Consider the following 21,989-nt stretch of genomic DNA (forward strand, 5'->3'; position numbering starts at 1 on the left):
CGCTTCGCACGGCGGGCTTATTTTCCTCCGGGGTTCAGGAGGGCGCGCTCTTTCATTTCTTCAGAAAATTGTTTCGCAGGATTTCAATCTTTGGCTGCAAGATATGACAGAACACAATATCAAGAACGCTTATGTTTCTTATCTGCCATTTTTTCTGGGTATAAATAAAAGATCAGTATAAATTTGAGTCAAGTGGCCTCCAATGCGTTTGTGAGAGATGGGAGCGAGATAGAACTATGAACCTTGGGACAGCTCCACTGTGCCTTTTCATTGCTAGCACAAAATTACCTCGACACTGGGGCTTTGTATTTCATCAGTCATTTGTTTCAAGTGTGAGAATCTTTTAGTGTTGCTACGACAGCGATCCTGATTAAAGACGTTTTAAAGAGTAGCTTTTTCCATGCTGTCTGATTTGACACATCATTTTTTCTTTAAAAAAAACGTTTTGATAACGATCTGAATTTGCAGTCGGTGGATAAATAGACTGACTTTAGATTCCAGAGAAGTGATGCGGCAAATATTGCGATTCCGATTTAAATTCAGAATACAGTAAGAAGCAAATAGATAAATAATCGGCCTAGAAAAGGCTTGTAACTCAGAAAACATGTAAATTGGGGCAGCCATAAATCGTGCAATCACTTCTATTGTCTGCATTATGTTAAAATTCATTTTTAGATTTTTGAACAATATTCAAGTTCCCTATTAAAAGCAATTTTCCCTTCCACTTTATTTTGCATTTTATTTTGTAAATTTATAGTTAATTATTTTCATAGTACTGTAATTTTCGCACTATAAAGCGCGCCTGACTATAAGCCGCCACCCACCAAATTTGACAAGAAAATGGCATTTATTCATAGATAAGCCGCACTGGACTATATGCCGCAGCTGTCCTCACTGTATTCTGGGATATTTACACCTTCTGCCACCAGCTGTCAACACTGTTGTTTCCCAACATGCCTCCTAGCATGCATTGCAGCGCTACAGATGTAAATAAAAATCAAAGTTCTGTGCTAATTATTTCTTCAGTTACTGTTCCAGTTGTTTCATCAATTGCTACTTATGGTATTTGGTAACACTTTTTTTGACAGTGGCGCCATACGACTGTCATTAGACAATCATAATTATGACATGACACTGTCATGAGCATTAATGAAAGCTTATAACAGATGTCATTTAGTGTTATCCGGCAAATTATCTCACATTTGAATGAATGTAAAAGATCCAAGCTGGACATAAATGGAGTTAGTGAATTTGCCGGATGAAACTTAATGACATCTGTCATAAGCATTCAGTAAGCCCCATGATAGTGTCATGTCATAATTATGACGGTCTTTTGACAATCCTTTGATTTGATCCCCGCTCCCAAATAAAGTGTTACCTATTAACCCCCCCAAAAAACAACAAATAAGCTGCACTGAACTATAAACCACAGGATTCAAAATCAAGGAATAAAGTAGCAGCTGATAGTCCGAAAATGACGGTAAATCTCTGACTTTAAAAAATTCCCAGAATCTTGCAATCCTTTATGTTATTTACACCACCATAAAGCAATATTGATTTAAAACCATGCTTACAAAGCAATATTGATTTAAAACCATGCTTACAATTTTGCTATTTTTTTTTTATTTTTTTTGCAGAAGGTATGAACAGTACTGCTTTACATTGAGAGGTGTATCTAATGTTGGTTGCTTCATCTAGCAATGTGCGTCCACATATTGAAACTTGTCTCCTGTATGATGCAGTTTTTCAATGAAAACTTAGGAGATTGTTTCTCATAGTTATATTATTTTTTTAAAAAGTGATTGTTTGACAGAATCATAGACATAAATGTAACAGGCCAGAACCAGAAATAATCTCAGTCACTGTCACAGAGCACAAACGATGACATGCATGCACATGCGTGGCTCGTGTATGGCAGAACAAGCTCCCAGTGGTGTGAAAACATCCAAACATTGTCCTATTGATGTCCCATTTTTCCCCATGTTCGACTCTTGTCAGAGGTCAACCCCAAACAGCATGCGGTGGAATCAGGCGTTACTGTGGATGTCACATTGATGCATTACAAGGACCCGGAGGTCATGTCTCTGTAAACATACATTATCAAAACCCATAGAAGATGTGGCACGTTGACCTCCCTTATAGTTTACAGTGCATGTTGAGGCGGTGGGGGTCAGGCGGTGGCAGCGGAGCAACTTTGTAGCCGCAATGACTTTCTGCTTGCAAATGAAGAGGGTCAAGCAATCAAGACTGGTCGGGCTTGGTGTCAACACCATTATGTTACGCTGTCTGAAATGATCAATGAGCTAAAATAAAATGATCACAAGCTAAAATTGGCAAGCTAATGAAAATAGACTGTTTAAACATTGGCTGTGAGGACCTGAAACGGGGCGGCAATTTGTAAAGCCTGACACGCATAAGGAATACGCACCAGTTAACGTAATCACGGCTATTTACATGCTGTACCTTTTTGTAGTTCCCATTTAATGTTTCTTGTTTCTCTAAGAACATGGACCCAATAACTGTGTTGCTAACTAGAAGCATCACCTAATTGCACTTTGGCTGTTTTCCTATTTATTCATCATCGGACCACCTGGTGGACCTTCGTTAAGAAATGGTCAACGAATACATTTTTTAAACAGAATTCTTTTTAGTAAATTAATACAAACAAAGCACTTTATGTTTGTTCATGTTGTAGGCTAATATGTTTTGCTCCTTAAAGGCGACTTTGTTCTGGGATGCAGTCGGCATGTCTAGGAATCATAGAGTTTAAATTTAAATTAAACCTTAAATATTCAAATTTGATTAAGTCAAACACATATTAATGAGCATGAGCTGTTTGTAGAGGCAAGCAAAAAAGACCAAGTAAAACAGCTTGATAAGGGACATTCTGGTTGGGGGACCAAACGTCCTCTTTTGCCCTGACATGTCCACTTTTTACATCCTGTCCGTGGCGTCCGGCGGGGTTCTATAAATTCATGAAAATGTCCGGGTTTTTTTTGACTGACGATTTGCACAGAATACTACGGTACTGTTGGGCCAAAGAGGCTGCCCAGTTGGTAAGACTCGTGTTCAATACGTATATAATCTAATGCTCATGTACCTATAAGTGTAATTAAGTGTATAATACCTTTATTCTACTTTGGATACTAATTTGCGCATGTGTGCGCAGTCACAGACTGGCTTTATCACAGCGTCAACTGTCAATTCTCATTCACAAACAAACTTTCATGAGTCATGACGACAGGAGCCCACAGGCTATCAGTATCTACACTTGCTAAACTTACCTTTCGGCAACTGTTCACTTCTGTTGGAGCTCTGTACTGGTGTGATCTGTAAAATCCAATTTGGTGTCACATCGATACGCTACCGATGATTGTAAACTTTATAGACCCTACCCACCGACGTCACAAAATCACGTGCTCGCTGTATGGTTCCGCCCCCTTGTCCATCATTTTGTGTCTGTATTATCAATGGTCTCAGTTGATCGAGCAATTTATAATGCATTTCATGGAAGACCCGGTGCTTTCGGATGCCGTAAACTCACTTGATGCGTTGCATAAAAGGCGTTATGTGGAAAAGCTTAAGTTTATCCATTCGCCAGATCCATATTTGATGCCTAAATCGATGTTTTTCGACCCGCTGTCTCCGCCGTATTTGCCTGACATCTGCCAGCTACCCTGATACGTACAACTATCTTGTCCACACAAAATCAGCCTATTCTCACGAAAGTTTGAAAAACTTTTAAGAGCTTGGAGGCTTATAAATACTTCGTTGCTGGTTGGGTGAAACAGGTCCTCCTCCACGAAAATTCGGCAGGAATCTATCTTGTGCTTGGAAAGGTGAGTTACGAAATTTTCAATTCAAAATCTTTTGTTATTGCTAACATCCACTGTCAAGTCTAATGTATTTCATGTCGTTTGTCAACGGAGTTAGGGCTTTTAATGTTTATATGGTTTAGCGATAGTACTCTCACTACATACATACGTGTATGTTGTCGGCGATTAGCCTAGCAATGATCTTAATTGTGGTTGTCAGCCCAAAACCCTCTAAATATATATTAAATGCATCTTACCAGATATAAAATGACTACTACATAATCTGTGGTAATCGTTTGGAGCCCAGTTTTCTCGTCGAATTGCAGCAGCCCATCTCGCTCTCTTCTCTCCGGGTCTCTCGGAATCCGGTAGAACTTCAAGTCTCTCCGTCTTCTCCGTCTATCTTCTCTGTTATTGCAACCGACCGCCACACACGCCTTCACCATTTTGATTATTAATGTTAACGAGCAGAAAAACACGTCGTAAATAGGAGGAATGTACGTAGCCGTAACAGGTAAACATGATGTGTTGACGGACAATTGGGCGGCACCAGTCAGGAGGAAGGAGTTGTGACGTCACGTGGGTAGGGTCTATAGCAATGTATGATTCTTGCCTCAGCTACCGGTGCTAGCTGTCAGCGAGGTAAGCCGCGCTAGGCATTATGGGATATGTAAGAGGGGCATTCAAAAAGTAATGCACTCAAGTGCATTGCTCATACAGGATTTTACCAATCATGTTTATATTTGGCACAAACATGATAGGACACAGCTTTTTGCGATTGTTATATGTGTTTTTCTTATTTTCAGATTTTTAAAGCTTGAACAAGCTTCCAAAATGGCTGCATCTCTTGGAGCTCGTCAGAAACAAAGAGCTGTAATCCAATTCCTTGTTGCAGAGGGAGAAACCCCTCTGAGGATTCACAACCGGCTGGAAAATGTCTACAAATTTCTACTGTAAAAAGATGGGTTCAGCGATTTAAAAACAGTACTGAAGACCACGAAGAGGTGGGTGAAGCACGCATAGCCAATAAGCCCCGTAGTGGTCGCCCATCCACCTCTGTCAATCCTGACAACAAAACTTATGCTGATGAGTTGGTTTAAGCTTTGAAAATCGGAAAATAAGAAAAACACATATAACAATCGCAAAAAGGTGTGTTCTATCATGTTTGTGCCAAATATAAACAAGATTGGTAAAATCCTGTACGAGCAATACACTTGAGTGCATTACTTTTTGAATGCCCCTCGTAGTTTTAAAGTGCTACGTTTGAAAACATGCTAGTTTAAATTACATTATTTTACTGGAAAAAGATGAGCTTTTTGTTGAAGCTGGATTTTCTGCATAAGAGGTATTATTTAGAACATTGCTTCAGATTATTTATTTGTACAGTAAGAATTGAAAAGACGGGTATTATTTTGTTCAAGGATTCGCCAATACAGAAGAGTTTTTTTTTTTTTTTAAACCACTGATTCCAGTGGGTTTTTTTGTGCGATTTTATTTTAGGAAAAACAAAGCCTGTTAGGTAACCTCTGTGAATTTGTGTCTGGTTATATAGCAATTTTTTAATATATATATATAAATTGAATTTTTCTATCCAGACCGACGAGGCACACTTTAAATATATTAATATATTATATATATTTAATATATTAAAGTGATAAGGCATCTCGAGGCGTCCTCTTTTTGGAAATCCAAATATGGCCACTCTCCATTCTGGCACTTTCAACATTGTAAAGGAAGTCAAGCCACTACCAAATTTCAGACATGCAAGTCAAGTCATACAAGCTTGCTCAGTCCCAATATATGAATAAAAGATTGAAGAGTTCTTTAAAGTTTTTTTTTTTTTTTAACTCAAAAGGCCAGAATTATCCCTTCAAAAAAACAGAGTATGAAACGTACCAATTTTGAATAATTGCTCACTATCAGCCAAACATCAGCTTCTTGGAAGGTAAAATGAGTGCTGCCACCATCTAGCACTTGTATGGCAAGTCCTGGCTCGCATAACAGGGCGAGAAAACTATTGAGAAACTCACATCTTAGGGGGGGGGGGAAACAAGCCGGTTAATAAAAGTTACGACTGGACTTCATACAACAGACAGAGAATACTTTTTATTAGAAGTAATAAAGACATCCTGTACTTCTCAAAAAGTTTATTTTAATATTTACAATTTACCAACTGACACATTCACAGCAAACATTCATACATATGGGTGAAAAATGTGTAAGAGATTGTCTAAACATATATAGGTTGCATCAAAAATACTCAAGAGGAAGCCATTTAACTTGTAAAAAGTACATCCAGCAGGTGCACAGCGCCAACAATGATCTCCATTCTGTTTGAAGAAATAAATACTTATTGTAAGTGCGTTCTGCTTTATGCACCGTTGTGTGTAAACACTTTGGTTGTGCAATTTTGCTACACAATGCCCCCCAGTCAACATGACATGTAAAAGCACAGCAGTAAATGGACCTTATAAATAAAAATGTATTTCATGAAGTTTCCTCTTAAGACATTCAGTCAAATACAGATGTAAACATGTCCTACAGCGCATCACACAGGGCTCAGGTAGGTGAGAGGCTTTCTACCAGATGCTTGTATCAAACTATTCATCTCTACTCAACAAAAACACTTGCCAGAGCAAAGGGCTGTTTACATTGAAAAGCACATTCAAAAGTGATTGTTACGACGCCATTCCAAAGTTTTCAGTATGTCTTTTTGATCAAAGTTTCAGGTGATGTACAATGAGTCTTCTTTACTCCACCTCCATGGCAGACAAATCCTGCTCTCCATCAGATTTCTCAGAGGGCTCATCTGGTGACTCATGAGTGCTTTGGTGGTCAGACTCAGGACTGGACTCTGGAGGGGTTGGGGGTGCTACATCCTGTGTCTCCTCTGATAACAAAACATTGAAAATACATGTATTTTATTTTAATAAAGGGGTCCTCATTTTGTAACATTATAATAAAATACTGCATGCATACTGTACTAATTATTTAAAGGTAGGTTCCAGCCCCTGAATTTGGGTTGTTTCCACCACAGTACAAACAGAACCCCACAATAAACGGAAGATTCAATGTACAGTATTTCCTCTATCTGCTATGTTGACTTACAAGCTGGATTCATTCATTCATGAGCTCTGAACCCCAAAAACATTTGAAAATGATTTTCAATTTCATTAAAAAAAAAAAAAAAACACAAAATTTTAATTAAACATTAACAATTGCTAGAATGATTATAGTGCATACTGTTGCATTCTTTTGTTGAATATGTGCCTTTATAGGGTGTGGCCTAGTAAGTAATACCAGGTGCTAGAGAAAGTGTGTATGTTTATGAACCTTGCTTTGTGTCATATTCCAACAACAGCAGATAAGGGCCTTACATCCATTGGTTCCCCACAAAGTTGGAAACAGAATTATCCCAGGTTTCTGGGCAATTCACCATCCAATAATTTAGAATTGTGTCCCAAGACTTTTATTTCTAAAAAATGTATCTTTCACCTTTAAAAGGTTGCGGGGAGTCTTCCTCAGCACTGGACGATGATGAAGGTGCCTCAGAAGACGTTTTCAGCTCACCCGTGACCTCAGGGAGTCTGGGTGCTTGAGGTCTGGTCTTTCTAGCAGGATTGAGGAAATAACAATACACGCATCGGAAGGCTGAAAAACATAAAATAACACTTAAATGTCATCTCAAAAACAAATATATACATGAATATGAGCCACTCGAGTTTTTTAAAGGCCTGAGATGCATAAACACATAAGATTGATGTGCAGCATTGTTTTGCATATTCAATCTTGGTGTGAATTTGCTCACAGGGGTCGGCAGTGATGGAGGCATTTAAAAGCCACATGATATAGTGCGCTGCCAAGTGCTAGAGGGCAAATGGAGGCGCAGCTTTGAGGGAGAATGACGAAGAGCTGAGTAGTTCTCAGAGTCTTACCGACATATTCAAATTCCTCTTTTAATGCCATGCCGTTGTGGGACAAACACTGTTGGCATATGAGAGCGAATCTGAGGAAGGAAAGAAACAATACTGTGGTTGGAAATAGGCATTAAATAAACACTTTCTATAACATGATGTGTTATTGTGCGCAGCAAAACAACCATCAGACTACATTCCTATCAACAAACTGGTAAGGATTTTGGGCTTTCAGTGAAATTTCAGAATATACAAAAAGTAAAACTCATATTTGAGCTTGTCAAACGCTTTGAATGTCCAAGCATCCAATATGCATATTATAAATATATATATATATATATATATATATATATATATATTATAATATTTAACTGTAAACACATATAAATGCTGTATGTTTGTTGGATTTGTCATGCCTGAAAGAAAGAAAATCTTCATGCACATGGATGCCAATATATAAAATCACTTGTGAAAAAAGCAAAAAGGGTGGATGGACTCATGAATATGGTAAATGGTAAATGGTGTTATACTTGTATTGCGCTTTTCCACCTTTCAAGGTGCTCACAGCGCTTTACACTACATTGCCATCTACCTACTGGTGACGCAGCACCCTAGAATAAGGATGTGTAGCCTCACAACTGTGTAAACACGTCCTGTGACGTCACACTCTGGGCCCGAAGCTCTCTTTCGATGGGGACTGTATCAAAACTAATGGGCAGATTGGGACTAATGGTTGTTAGTATTTTTCAGATGATAACAGAAAGTAACTTTGGGCTAGTAAACTGGACTTGACCAGTTTATCCAGAGGGGCACTTTCATATAAAGAGAACAAGACGACAAGCAGCTATTGATCAAAATTTTCTCGCCATTACAGCTAGGCTTATCTTAAAGGGAACCTCGGACTTGACGACTTGACTCTAATAAGCCACTATTGTTCTCTTTTCCTAAAATATGTTACTGCAAAACACATAAAATATTGCCATTGATTTAAAAATCTATAATATTTAGTACATGTTTTAACCTACGGAGGGTGCCATGTTTTATGCGGGCAATGGACGCTCGGGGTAATGAAGTAGTTTGTCACTGTCACTATACGAACACTACTGGTGTTCTGCAATTCCTTCCTACGCGGTGAGACGTCCAACAGATGCGCACATCGGTTAAAAGCAGAGAGTACCGTATTTTTCGGACTATAAGTCGCAGTTTTTTTTCCATAGTTTGGCTGGGGGTCCGACTTATACTCAGGAGCAACTTATGTGTGAAATTATTAACACATTATGATATCATTTCACATGTTATTTTGGTGTTTTGGAGTGACACTGATGGTTTGGTAAACTTGTTAGCATGTTCTTTATGCTATAGTTATCTGAATAACTCTTAATAGCTATGGCCTCATTCGCGTTCTGCCTTTGGCAATGTGTGTTCAATTGTATTATTGAATTTTTTATATTGAAATGCATGGTTTTAGTTTGTGGCGCTTTCACGCCCACGTGGGGGCGCACTCGCACTTGTTTACATGGAGAAGAGCGCTCACACGCCAGAAGACGACCAAGAGGTAGGTAGCTCTGAGTGAGTGGGCTAGTTAGCGAGAGAGAAACACGGCTGCGAACCTACGTTCATTGTTTATGCTTGTAAAATATCTCTACAGCGGCAACGCCTGTGTGTATCATCTTTTCTGTTGTTTTTGTGTGTTTTCAACCCGCGATCGGATTTTTAGAGCCAGTTGTGTCGTTGTTTGAACGATGTGCTAATGCTAGCGAACGCATGCTAACCTTTTTTGTCATTGCTGTAAAAGCACCTAATTATCATTTATTTACATTGATGCGAACCTGTTTGGTATTGAGGACGAAATTGATTCAGCAAATTATACGGACGTCCAGCATCGTCATTTGGGAGTTTAGCCCGCTGAATAGCCAGGACCGAGCCGTAGCGTCCTGGTGAGGACAGTATATTCGCATTTTGTTGTTCATGCACTGTACACTGTACACTTATTCAGCATGTTGTTCTCTTTTGTATTTTTATATTAAATTGCCTTTGAAGATGACATGTCTGTTCTATGTGTTGGATTTTATCAAGTAAATTTCCCCCAAAAATGCGACTTATATGTTTTTCTTTTTCTCTTCGTTGGGCAATTTATGGCTGGTGCGACTTATACTCAGGTGCGACTTGTAGTCCGAAAAATACGGTACTTACCATTTGAGTTTTTATTGAGTCTTGTATTACCTTTAATTGCTTCAAAATAATTTTTGCATGTGTTTCCTTCTCATAGTTTTAAGCATTGTGATTTCTTGTGGTAGCTTTAAAGCAGATTGTTGATCTGTTGACCACATTACTTACGTGGCGTATTTTAACCACCCTTATTTGATATTACTACGTTAAGTATTTTCTTAAGGCATCTTTAGTATGTTCTGTCTGTATGTATCTAAACATAACAAGATGAAAGTGCACATTGTACTTTGGGTGTCAAATTTGCCTCTTGTAGGACATTTCACCGGTGTAGCTCATTTTGGCAGAACACTTTGTTTTTCTCCTCTCGTATCGTCTCATCGAGTCTTTCCTCTTCACTTTGCTTTTGCTGCTCGTTTTGTGAAATATCGACAGTGCTATCATGCTCATTAATGTTCCTCTCGGGTTCAAACTGAAAGGGCTGAACAGATGACATGTTTGTCGCTAGAGTCATACTCTCGAACCCCGACAGCGTAACCCAGTGACAGCACCGCCCTGCAACGTCAACAACAATGGCGACCTACTAGTTAAACCAATTTCACAAATTGTATAAAAATGAAAAGATCAAAAGGGGTTTTAATATCAAATTATATTAATTCATAATAACGTTTATCTTTTAAGAACTACAAGTCTTTCTATCCGTGGATCCCTTTAAAATAATGTTGAGCAGTATTATGAATTTTAGCCCGGCTCCTGGTAAAAGAAGAGCAAGTTGTGCATAAAGTGTTGAAACTGAACTGCTGAAAATGTGCTTTGAAAAGTTTACAGAAGGCCAATTTAAGACCACCTGCAAGATTTTTGTGTATACTAAACATAGCAGACAATTTGAATGTGCTTATGTTATCTAGCTCTGTAAAACAATCATACCTATACAAACATTTTGGCATTTTGCAGTTACTATAAGAATAAACAAATTACTCACCTGAGATAGGATTCAGCTCATGCTACCTAATTATGTGGCAAGCAAAAGTATATATTAAAATAATCTAATGTAATTTACCTGTTCTGTGGGCCATCTCCAACAAGGTACTCAATGACTCTGTCCATGGCCCCTCTGTGCCTTGGAAGCACCGGTCTGGCCAGGGGCGGGCCTGGAGGGTGCATCCCTTTGAAAACAAATAATTTATGCTGTTGTAAATATAAAACATGGGTGATCAACTTGTACAAGGATAGGTAAAACATAATTTCTGTGCAAACGGAGATGAATTCCAAAAAATCCTTGCCGTTAATGATTCTTATCTCTTTTTCAAAGCACGTCTAGATCCCCCATGATGTCGGAGAGCCGTAATTAATATAATCTAACATCAAGAGCAATCATAGGAAGATGACTGGTCATTTCTGTGAGACTTGGCACCGTCTCAGTACCCTGCTGGTTATTAATTCGTCGACATATGGAAACTCTGCGGCGACTCTGTGTATCAAATTGCTTTTCACTTTCAATTTTCAGCAGAAGCAGGTGATATCAAGTCGTGTAAACCATTTGTGAGGTGCTGCCAATGCCAAAGGCAATTTTGCCAAAAAGACATTTACCGAGATTCCACCACCATCGCCCAGAGAACAAATGGCGCTCTGGCTAATTAATCATAGTTAATGTAATCCTGCTTCGTGCATTGCTCACAGTTGGCATTCCACATGGCAATTACAGCTCGCGGCTTCCTTTAGGAGCACATTTCCTTTACTGTTTGCACCCATTTGCATCTTCTATTCAGCATTCATAGTCCAGAAATAATTTATATTGAAAGGCACTGCTTCTATACAGATACACAGATGTCTTCTACACAGGACAAATGTTTTGTGGAAGGTTTATCATGTTTTTTGTTTCCCCTGAGAAAGTTAACCAACCAATGAGCCAGCCCTTTAAAAAATCTCAACGTCAAATAAAAAAAAAAAAGGAAAAGGTTTAACCTTTCAGTAAGTAATTCATATTGTTGCCTTATTGTTTAGATTGAAAGCACAGTACTGTACAAGCCTGAGCAACAAGGGGGAGAGAACCAGGGAAGAGTAAATAACACCTTAATCGGCTACATTATGATGTGGTCCCCCTGTGTGCATGTAACTCACCAAATCCTGGAGCAGGTGTTCCAAGGGTCACAGACTTCCTCATCAAGCTCTGCTGAGCAGCCGCAGCCGACAGGCCCCTCTCTGGGGGTCCTCCCGGCGCGGAGTGGGAAGATCGTCCAGGGTAGGAGGGCCCGCCGGAAGGAGGGGGTTGGGATTCTATGCCACTTGAAGGGTTCGCCGCCACGGGTGTTTTCGAGAGGACATTGCGTTGGCGAAGCTCTGATTTAAGAAAAAAAAAAAATTGCGGGTGAAATGTGATGCAGGAGGAAAAGGGAGCTGTTATTATTCATTCGTACCTTGGTCTGGTTTTGGAGTCATCTCAGGTTTGAGTGGAGTCGATTCCAGCTAAATATAGTATAAAAATAAAATTTTAGTTAGAGCACCGCATTATGTACATTTCTCAATCTGTTGCAATATAAAACATAATATAACAAAACATCTACCCCTAAAATACAAAAACCTGTAGTCAATACAGATAGCCCTTTCAATTCCAGGCATGAAAATGGGTCAGGGGTTAAAAAGGTGAGAAAGGTGTGGAGGAAATATGTTCCGGCGTTCTGCCAAAATGTCCTCTGTCGGCGAAACGTCCTACATGTGGCGAATTTGACCATTTTAATTTTTCACATAAGGCTTAATATTCGAGCGGGGGTTTAATTAGTTGAAGGAGTTGATTTCAACCACCATTGACTCGCGCTGGCTTAGCCACTCCGGAGCCCTGAAACTAACAAATAACTGGCAAACTGCGCAGAATTTGTTCAAATCAACTCCAATGACTAATTAAACCCCGGCTAACTCAAAGATTAAGCCTAATATAAAAAATTCTGAACTTCCCCTTTAAAATAAAGACCATTGAATATGGCCATTAAAATGTTGTCTATAAAAGTTTTAGAGCAATAAAATAAACAACAAAAATGAATGAAATGAACAAGAATCCTTCAAACTACTGTATTTCATAATGGGTCCAAATTATTTTTCGAACAGATCATGTGACCATAGCACCTTAGAGACAGCCGTTTGCATTGCTTAGCCAAAACTACAGCTGAGGAGGCAAGATGGATAGTTAGAATTTCTTTCAACCTAAGCTTCCTAACCTAAACCTTCAACAACAACTGAGCTTGAACCGAGGATTGAGCACGAGCAGTATCAAAAAGTCCTGGCTTTCATGTTACCTGTTGTGCTGTAATTCCAAGTGGTGCTTGAATTGGATGCTTATAGCGGTCGACAGTCTTTTTGAGCCAGCGCAAAGTTCGCAGCGCACGGAGATATTTTTGTCATCTTTACTGGACAAAAATGTGAAGTAATGGCTGTGTTTCCAGTGTGCAAATGCAGCCGTTTGTAGTATATCTCCTGCCTATTTCATTGCATCCTGGCGAGGTAGCAAGGCTATGTTGTTTTGGCCGCAAACTCCCAGCGCTCACGGCTCACGCATCATGGTAATACACGTGACCCTTTTTTTTTTTCCATCCCCGATTAGAAAATGTGACATGTGATGTCACTCCCATGACTACAGTATTCTTCATTCTACATACATTATGGGGCAATAACAAAATAATAACGTACAGGCATCAAGGAAAGTAATTTTACTCAGATTACTGATTTAGAAAAATGAACGCGTTAGATTGTTCTTTCCTGAAAGAAAGTAATCAGATTACAGTTACGCATTACTCACATAACGCGTTACTGACAACACTGCTTTTATATTACCGTTAAATACACAAGCTTGAAGCTACCTTAACGGGAGCTATTTTTTCACCGGACGCTCTGGCAGTGTTCAACGCAAGCTGCAACAAACGGGAGTAACTTTGTCATACCGCAAAATATGAAAGCGATTAAAACCATTACTCACCAAATTCAATATGCTGGCAAATGCATTCATCTAAAAAAAATTGGGAGTGAGACCTCACCTCGTCCAGCGAACAAGAATTTGTGCTTAGGACAAGATCATCTGTCGCAATTAGCGATCTTTGACGCTCTTTTTTGCCCCCCCCCCGCATACAAACTTGTTTCTCTCTCAGCGGCTGTGATTAACCTCAATGAAGTTGCTCTCCTAGTTTAGCTAAGCCTTGCATATCATTCGTCTTTGTAAGTTTTTAGTAACTTTGTGTATTGAATTTGAAAGGAATATATGTGTTTTGTTTTTGGCGAACTTTTTCATGAAGCTAAACTGTTGAAGCGACTCACACGTGGAAAAATACGATTGTGCAACGTTTTAAATGTATTCATTTGGTATATTTCAGTTACCACGATTTGAGAGCTCAATGCATTGCAGAATTTACGCCTTGCGTTTGAAAAGTTTGTTTTTGGGTTTGCTGGAATAGCGTCACTGACACTCGCAGCATCAAACAGGGGAAGGGGTAAGCGCTGCCGCGCCAAGCCTTTTCGACACATGAAAAATAACGAATACGAAGTACTGTATGACGGAAAATTTTAGTGGTTTTGTAACCGCAACGTTTTCATAGCATGGTAAACCGTGAAGGTAACCGGCACATGCCTACACCCGACCCCCCCCCCCACCCCCCTTAAAAGTTTTCTCATCGGATCTACACGATTCACGTAGGTCATCCTTTTTTACTTCAAAACGGCGAATTTCGCTGAAAGGTGAGAGATTTTCATGCCTGCAATTCAAATGGATTGGACATCTATGGCTGTCGATGACAATGCTCACCATTCTCCCCTTGGACTCAGGATCAAATCTTTCCAGAATCATTTTTGCATTTTTATAGGTCTCCGTTTCCATAACTTCTTCAAGCTGAAACGAGAGTTGCAAAGCGAAAAATACACTCATGTAATGATCTTCTAATGTGTCATTATCTAGCTGTAATAAACAGCTTTAAAAACACCTAGCGTGACATTAGAAGTGACAGAAAGTGCATATCTTCATTTACGGTAAATACCAAACATTTCTACATGTTTACATGTAATATGAAGAATAATTACATACACGACTTCGATAATGGAGATGGTGAAAATCCATCAGCCCTAATTATTGAAAGTTATTAGACCCGACAGAGGATGACAAGTCATTTCTCAGATTTATTTCGCTGAGGCACTATGTGCTATTAATTACTATGTCATTAGCAGAGTAGTTTACTGGGTTAAATCTTCACACCGATCAAATTCCATCTGCATAGAACCTTGATTAACAAATACAAAATAATGATAGGATCAATAAGAGCCATACTGAAAGGTTTGGATATGATTTATGGCGAGACGATAAAGTCACTTATGGCTACCGTAACTTCAAATGATCTTGTATTTTACAAGGCAAAAAATATAACTGCAATCATGTGAAAAAAATTAGGACACCCTACTAAATATTCCGTTCTTTATTAAGAAATGTTCACATTTCAATGTCTGATCGTTTTTCTTTATCACTGAAAAAGAAAGTGATTAAATTGCAGGTAAACAACAAAAAATAACATTGTTTTACTCATTAAACCAAATATATCAACAAAAAAGCATATTCTAACTGAGGAAAAAGTTAGGACACCCTACCATCTAATAGCTAGTGTTACCCTCTTTGGCTGAAATGCCTTCAGTGAGATGATTTTTGTAGCCATCAACCAGTCTTTGACATCGGTCTGAAGAAGGTTTGCCCCACTCCTCAATGCAGAATACTTTCAACAATGTGATGTTTGAGGGGTTTCTTGCATGTACAGCCCAATTTGTCACCCCACAGCATCTCAATGGGATTAAGATCTGGGCTTTGATTCAGACACTCCAGGACTCTCCATTTCTTTTCAGCCAGTCCTTGGTCGATTTACTGGTATGTTTCGGGTCATTGTCATGTTGCAGGGTCCAGTTTTGCTTCAGCTTAAATTTTTTTTTTACAGATGATCTCACATGTCCCTCAAGCACTCTCACATACACGATAGAATTCAAGGTGGAGTCTATGATGGTGAGCTGGCCAGGTCCTGCTGCAGCAAAGCATCCCCAAACCATGACACTTCCCCCTCCATGCTTCACAGTTGGTATGAGGTTCTTTTCCTAGAATGTTGTATTGGGTTTGTGCCGAACATGTCCTCTGTTCTGGTGTCCAAATAATTCAATTTTGGATTTATCTGTCCAAAGAACATTATTCCAGAACTCCTGGTCTTTGTCTACATTTGCCCTGGCAAACTTCAGTTTGGCCTTCATGTTCTTCTTGGAGAGCAAAGGTTTCCTCCTTGTGCACCTCCCATGAATGTTTAAATTTGTGTCGTCTCTTTCTGATTGTAGAGGCATTCACTTTCCCATCAACAGTAGCAAGAGCCTGCTGTAGGTCCCGTGATGACATTTTAAGGTTTTTGAAGACTTCTTTCAGCATCTTGTGGTCTGCTCTCGGGGTGAACTTGTTTGGACAGCCAGACCTGGGTATGTTGGCAGTTGTTTTGAATGTCCTCCACTTGAAGACTATTGCCTGGACAGTGGAATGGCAGATTATATATTTTTTTGAGATCTCTTGAAATCCCTTACCAGAATCACAAGCGTCTACAATCTTCTTTCTGAAGGCCTCAGACAGCTCCTTTGATCTCACCATGCAGTTTTCTCTCACTTCAACATCAGTTACTGTTGAAAGGATTCTGCATTGAGGACTTGGGCAAACCTTCTTCAGACCCATGTCAAAGACTGGTAGACGGCTACAAAAGGTATCTCACTGGAGTTATTTCAGCCAAAGGGGGTAACACTAGCTATTAGGTGGTAGGGTGTCCTGACAATTTCCTCAGTTAGAATATGCATTTTTGTTGATATGTTTGGTTTAATGAGTAAAACAATGTTAATTTTTGTCGTTTACCTGCAATTAAATAATTTTCTTTTCCAGAGATAAAGGTAAAACAAGACCAGAATTTGATATGTGAACATTTCATAATAAAGAACTAAATATTTAATGGGGTGTCCTATTTTTTTCACATGATTGTACATTAAAGTCTTGAATACCTCAATGCTAATGAGTGGGTAGGTACACACTGGACTGGGTGAGGGACAATCAGTGGGGAATTAGCACTTCACAATCACATTTCCAGACATGGGAAAATTAAGAGTCTCCAAACTAACAGGTTTTGGGATGTAATCAACAATGCAAAGCATGTCAATGAATAGTATTAAACTTACTATTTTCTTCTTTTGCTTTTTAAGATTATCTAGTTTGTCATCTGAAACGGGAAAAAATTTGAATCAATTTCATTACAAATTTCACATAAAAATGTATTCATGAATCAATAAAAGGATCTTACTATTCTTTTCAGTTCTTCGCAAAAATATTATTATCAGGAGTTTCCGAAGCAACCACACTCTAAAAGGCAAGGAATAAAGAAATGTTAATTGGTTTCATCTTTGCAATGTTTTATGTAAAGCTGGCTACAGTGTTGTACTTACAATAGAGGGAATATGACAAAGGGAAGAGCGAGAATGAAGCGCCCTATGAGCTGTTCTGGCAGGTACCAGCAATACACCACTACGCAGGTGATCAGGTAGAGAAGGGCAGAGTACAAAAGCAGTCGGCCGAGCCAAATTTTCAGCTGCCTTTGGTATTTTTCGCCGTGTTCCTCATAAAGCTGAATGTCCTGAAAGTAACAAATGTTGACGTTAAATCAAAAATGAAGATTTGCGACATTTTTTTTTTGTTTATTTATTAAACATGTGCATGAAAGATGACTATTCATTAGACGTTTTGTTATCCAGCATCTAGTAAAGCCTTGCAGGCTTTTATAGAGGTGTATCGTATTCCTCTGAAGTATTGGTTACCCAATCCAAAAATAGTTAAGGTCAATGTGTCCCACTCTCCACTACATGAGTGTCCGTCACTCCAGAGCAAGTACATAAAGTCCCCCCCCCAATGCCAGTGTAGTAACACGACGTTGTGTTACAACGGACAAAATAAAAGTCTAAATAATATTTCACAGCGGGACATCGGAAGCTTTTAAGGGGAATTGTTGCTGCTACTTGACCTGAACAATGTTAAGTGCTCCAAGGAGAGAGGGCTGAAAATAGCCTGCAAGCTTAACTGTAGTAGAGCACTAAAGCTCCACCAGTCATCAGAGGAGGAAGTGTTTTTCAGTACACGATTAATTTTGACTACATGTCTATTACCGATGTGAGCAGAGTTTGACAGCACCTTAAGCTTTGCAATTGTCATTAAAACTGTCACACCTGATGGCCTGCCTTATAGCGCATGTATCCCACAGAGCCAATTACACATTAAGATTTAGTGTATCATCTATTACCACTTGGAAAACAAGCATAATTAAAATGCAAAGTGTCCCATGTATGATGCATACCTTATCTATGCCCTCCAAAATCTCCACAGTGGAAGGTTTTGCCTGCGAGAGGGAAAATGTATTATTATTCATAAAAGGCGTAAACATTAAACTTCCCTTTTCTTTCTTTTGAAGCCACAGAAATACAGTTAACGACAACGATACAAAACCAGCATAGATACATTTCCGTTGTTGAAGGGCTTATACCTGTATATGAACAAGTTGTTGTTTGTACAGTGATGTAGAAGCTACTTATTTGGCTCAACTTTTGTAAAACATTGTGATTAAAACAAACACACACCCTCCACCGAGAGATGACAGCCCCCATAGTGTTGAAGGCAGTTTAGAGCGTCCCCGTCTGTTTAAACTGTTTGACGTCTTCAACCTGTGGACAAAAATTGTCAATCTTTCACTCAAGTTGTCAAGACATGGGGACATTTAAGGTAAGCCTGCCACTCGAAACAAATGGTTTCGAATTCAGTGACACATGCAGTCAAGTACGAAAGACACCGTGCATTGAAGAAATATGAGAAACGCTTCAGAACTTTGTTTGATAGCCGCCGACTAGCTGCTAGCTAACTTAGGCTAGAATCCCAAAATAACGCTTTGCGATTGTGAGCTCGTTCGCTCGTCAAAACAAAACATACAGTCATATTATTGCTACTACAATGCTAACCTCGAATGATGTGTTAGTAATACTTTTAACTAACGTGGGTCCACTTTTCCAACTAGTGATAGCCTTACGAGCTAACTTTGGCTAGAAAGCAAGTTGCGTTAACCTACGTCTTTCAAAGCTGTGAAAGCACAGTTGAGCATGCGTGTGAATAAATTTATAGCATCGTAAGTTAAGAAAAACATACCTTGGATGGACCCGACTGGTTTGAACTGCCTGTTGCTTCGTCTGACTGTGTGCAGTCCTCTGGGCTTCGATGGGGTCAAGTCTGCTTTGGGGGTGTGTCCTCCATTACAACACCCAGGAGACATGAACGTGGACAAACTGTACTTTTCGTCGACCACTGCTGCAAAGTGCCTCATTAAGCATCGATTCTCAACTGGTGAGTCGTGGACATGTTACAGTAAGTCATCAGTTTAGCCAGCCTTAGCAAGCCTCTCTTCCTGAAGCTCCTTCATTTACAATTGCCATAATTTTATAAATGTGTTTTCAACAGAATAATATTTTCATTTCGTAATGTATCTCTGTCTCGCCGCCTTGCCTTTAGCTGTGTTGATGTATATTTTATATTGTTCAATCAGATTTGATTTATCTGCTGCCCTGTAATCTGCTCAGGACCTTCAGTCATATTTTGGCACTCCGGTTGTATTGTTTTGGCTCACAGTAAAGAATTATGACTTAAAGCAACACTATGTAACTTTTCAGTTTTGGTCAATTTTAGCGCTTCCCTGTCAAGTTGTACGGTTTGGGCGTAATTTGTACAAGTGAGCACTGACTTTTATATGTGTACGCCGTACGTTCAAAATCTGTACGTTTTTCGTGCGTTACATTTTTTTTTCTCCGTTCGGATTTTGTCACCGTTTCGACAACGAGACAATGTGCGTTACTATGCGTTACTACGTTGGTTGAATGACGCGAGAAAAGTCAGAGACACTGAGAGAGAAGAGTGTTTGTTGTGACGCTGTAGCAAACGCGATGGGCCAGGCTAGGTGGCTGCAATATTTCCTGACTGTAGCCCACAGCCTAAAATCGACACCTAGATATCACATGCATATAGAACTACATGCGAAATTACAGACTCGGCGGCGTTAATAAACAGCCGCCATTTTAAAGCAGTAGACTTCTCAGAAAGGCTTTGTTGCGAATCTAAGTAACTTTCTATCCAAAATACTCCTAAATCGGCAAAATCCTGACTTGAATTTATCTTTCAACGATGAAACAGTTTTAAAACTTTCACATGTCAGAAGTAGACAGAAGGGAACTAATGCGAAAACGGAAGCAATTTTAACAACTTTAACAGTTAATTCACAACATGAAATGACTTCCAAACATAGCAAAGGTTAGCCTCCTATGTTTTTGTTTTTGTTGTTGTTTTTTTTTCTTTAAAAATGACCAAAAAAAAAAAAAAAAAACACGGAAGGTAACACCAGTCACTTTGCCAAGTAACTAATTACTCTTACATTCAGGTAGCTGAGTCACTAACTCAATTACTTTTTGGGAGAAGTAATTTCTTAACTGTAATTAATTACTTTTTAAATGTAAGATTAACAACACTGGTCATAAAGATGAAGTCTGCAGAATGAAAAGTGACAAAAGCGGAGATTTTATTCTGCCGATTTGTTGCCGAACACAATTTGCCCGCAACTATTGCTGATCTCTTCTCAGAATTAGTCAAAGAAATGTTCCCTGACTGAAAGATTGCATCGGTAAGTTAATTTTATCAATTGACCTTTTTAATTTGTAATTGGACACACTAACGAATGACCTTCAAGTCAAACTGACTTGCGAGCTGAAGTGCCATGAAGTGCAGCCATCAAAAGACATGATAGAAATTGCCAAAAGTGCTACATAAAATTATAACATAAGTCACTGTTAAATTTTAGTAATCATGATGTAGCTGCAGATATTGATTGTTCTTTGATTGCACCATGTTAATATTGTTAAAATATTACCAATAATTCTTATTATTTCAAAAACTGTGTTTTATTTTTGTTTCATATTACACGCCATGTACAAAGTTGTAAGATTAGTCACCAATTTGTAAGGGCATACTTCACTATTTGTAAGATTGAAGACGGCCTCGGGTTGACAGGTATGTTAGCGACACCGGTCGACAAAAGCGGCAGTGTTTTGCCTTAAAGGGGAGGTTCAGAATTTTTGACATTAGGCTTAATCTTCAAGTTAGCGGGGGTTAAATTAGTCGGTGGAGTTGTTTTCAACAAATGCCGTGCAGTTGGTCAGTTATTTATTCGTTTCAGGGCCCCGGAGTGGCTAAACTAGCGCGAGTCAGTGAGCCCGTCTTAGCATGCTAATAAAAAACAACATATGCACGCATGAAAATCACTGATGGCACATGCAATCAAAAGTGTTGGCTATTTTTTGAAGTTATTAAAACCTACCATTGCATGTCAATAACTGCAGTATGAGCAGCAACATTTGTAATCCAGTAGCTCTGTAGGTAACAGGCTGCAGAGCGGATTGATATTTTTCTACCGGTGTGTTTATGTTGTAGCCAGCAGCAAGTTGTATTGTTCCTTGTTCTTCATAGGGAATTTGTGGAAAGTTTTATTTGCCAGTTTCTTCTGTCTGTTTCAACAGTCTCGAAATCCACATTTCACTATGATCCCCGTTCTTCAGCCAAGACTCCGGTAGACAGATGCTGCATTCGAGGAAAGTGGAAAATCTGAGTTTTTCAGCCTCCGACCAGAATAAATATCATTGGAATGCCACTCGAACTGGGGGGCCCTAGTCCCGAAGTCAGAAAAAGTACCCCGACTTCACGAGTTGCTCCAATCAGACCTCACTCGACAAAATGCGCTGCCCGTCGAAAATCAGACCGTCAATAGTAAAACTAAAGAAGACAGTTTACAGTGTGGTCTATTTACCTTAGCCGTCGTTTTTCTTCCACTATTTGATCGCTTACGAGAAGCCATGTTTGCTGAAGGTGAACATGTCTTTTGATGGCCAAAATAAAAAACGCTTGGAAAGCTTTGAGGTTGCAACTAGTACCATCCAAGTGGGATAAGTCCGACTTCCCACCTTCCTCGAATGCAGCAAGAGCAAA

At 39.2% G+C, this 21,989-nt stretch overlaps 1 protein-coding gene across 1 annotated transcript; it reads right to left on the bottom strand.

The window, feature by feature from the left end:
* Positions 1-5,959: 5,959 nt before the first annotated feature.
* lnpa (limb and neural patterns a) lies at positions 5,960-19,345 on the bottom strand. The gene is made up of 13 exons (XM_057853456.1): positions 19,113-19,345; positions 18,554-18,637; positions 18,274-18,315; positions 17,372-17,559; positions 17,230-17,288; positions 17,108-17,148; positions 14,682-14,765; positions 12,313-12,361; positions 12,017-12,235; positions 10,956-11,061; positions 7,751-7,821; positions 7,311-7,466; positions 5,960-6,705 (listed from the first exon to the last, which is right to left on the bottom strand). The coding sequence occupies exons 2-13, from the start codon at positions 18,578-18,580 to the stop codon at positions 6,566-6,568; spliced, it is 1,182 nt and encodes a 393-aa protein (XP_057709439.1). The 5' UTR covers positions 18,581-18,637; positions 19,113-19,345; the 3' UTR covers positions 5,960-6,565.
* Positions 19,346-21,989: the final 2,644 nt, after the last annotated feature.

Source organism: Corythoichthys intestinalis, chromosome 12, assembly GCF_030265065.1.
Source record: "Corythoichthys intestinalis isolate RoL2023-P3 chromosome 12, ASM3026506v1, whole genome shotgun sequence".
NCBI classification, from domain to species: Eukaryota; Metazoa; Chordata; class Actinopteri; order Syngnathiformes; family Syngnathidae; genus Corythoichthys; species Corythoichthys intestinalis.

Coding starts and splice junctions, on each gene's coding strand:
- lnpa (XM_057853456.1), bottom strand. CDS start 18,580: ATGGGGGCTGTCATCTCTCGGTGGAGG. Junction 17,560..18,273: donor TTTTGGAGGGCATAGATAAG/GTATGCATCATA, acceptor TGTTACTTTCAG/GACATTCAGCTTTATGAGGA. Junction 17,149..17,229: donor GCGAAGAACTGAAAAGAATA/GTAAGATCCTTT, acceptor TTCCCGTTTCAG/ATGACAAACTAGATAATCTT.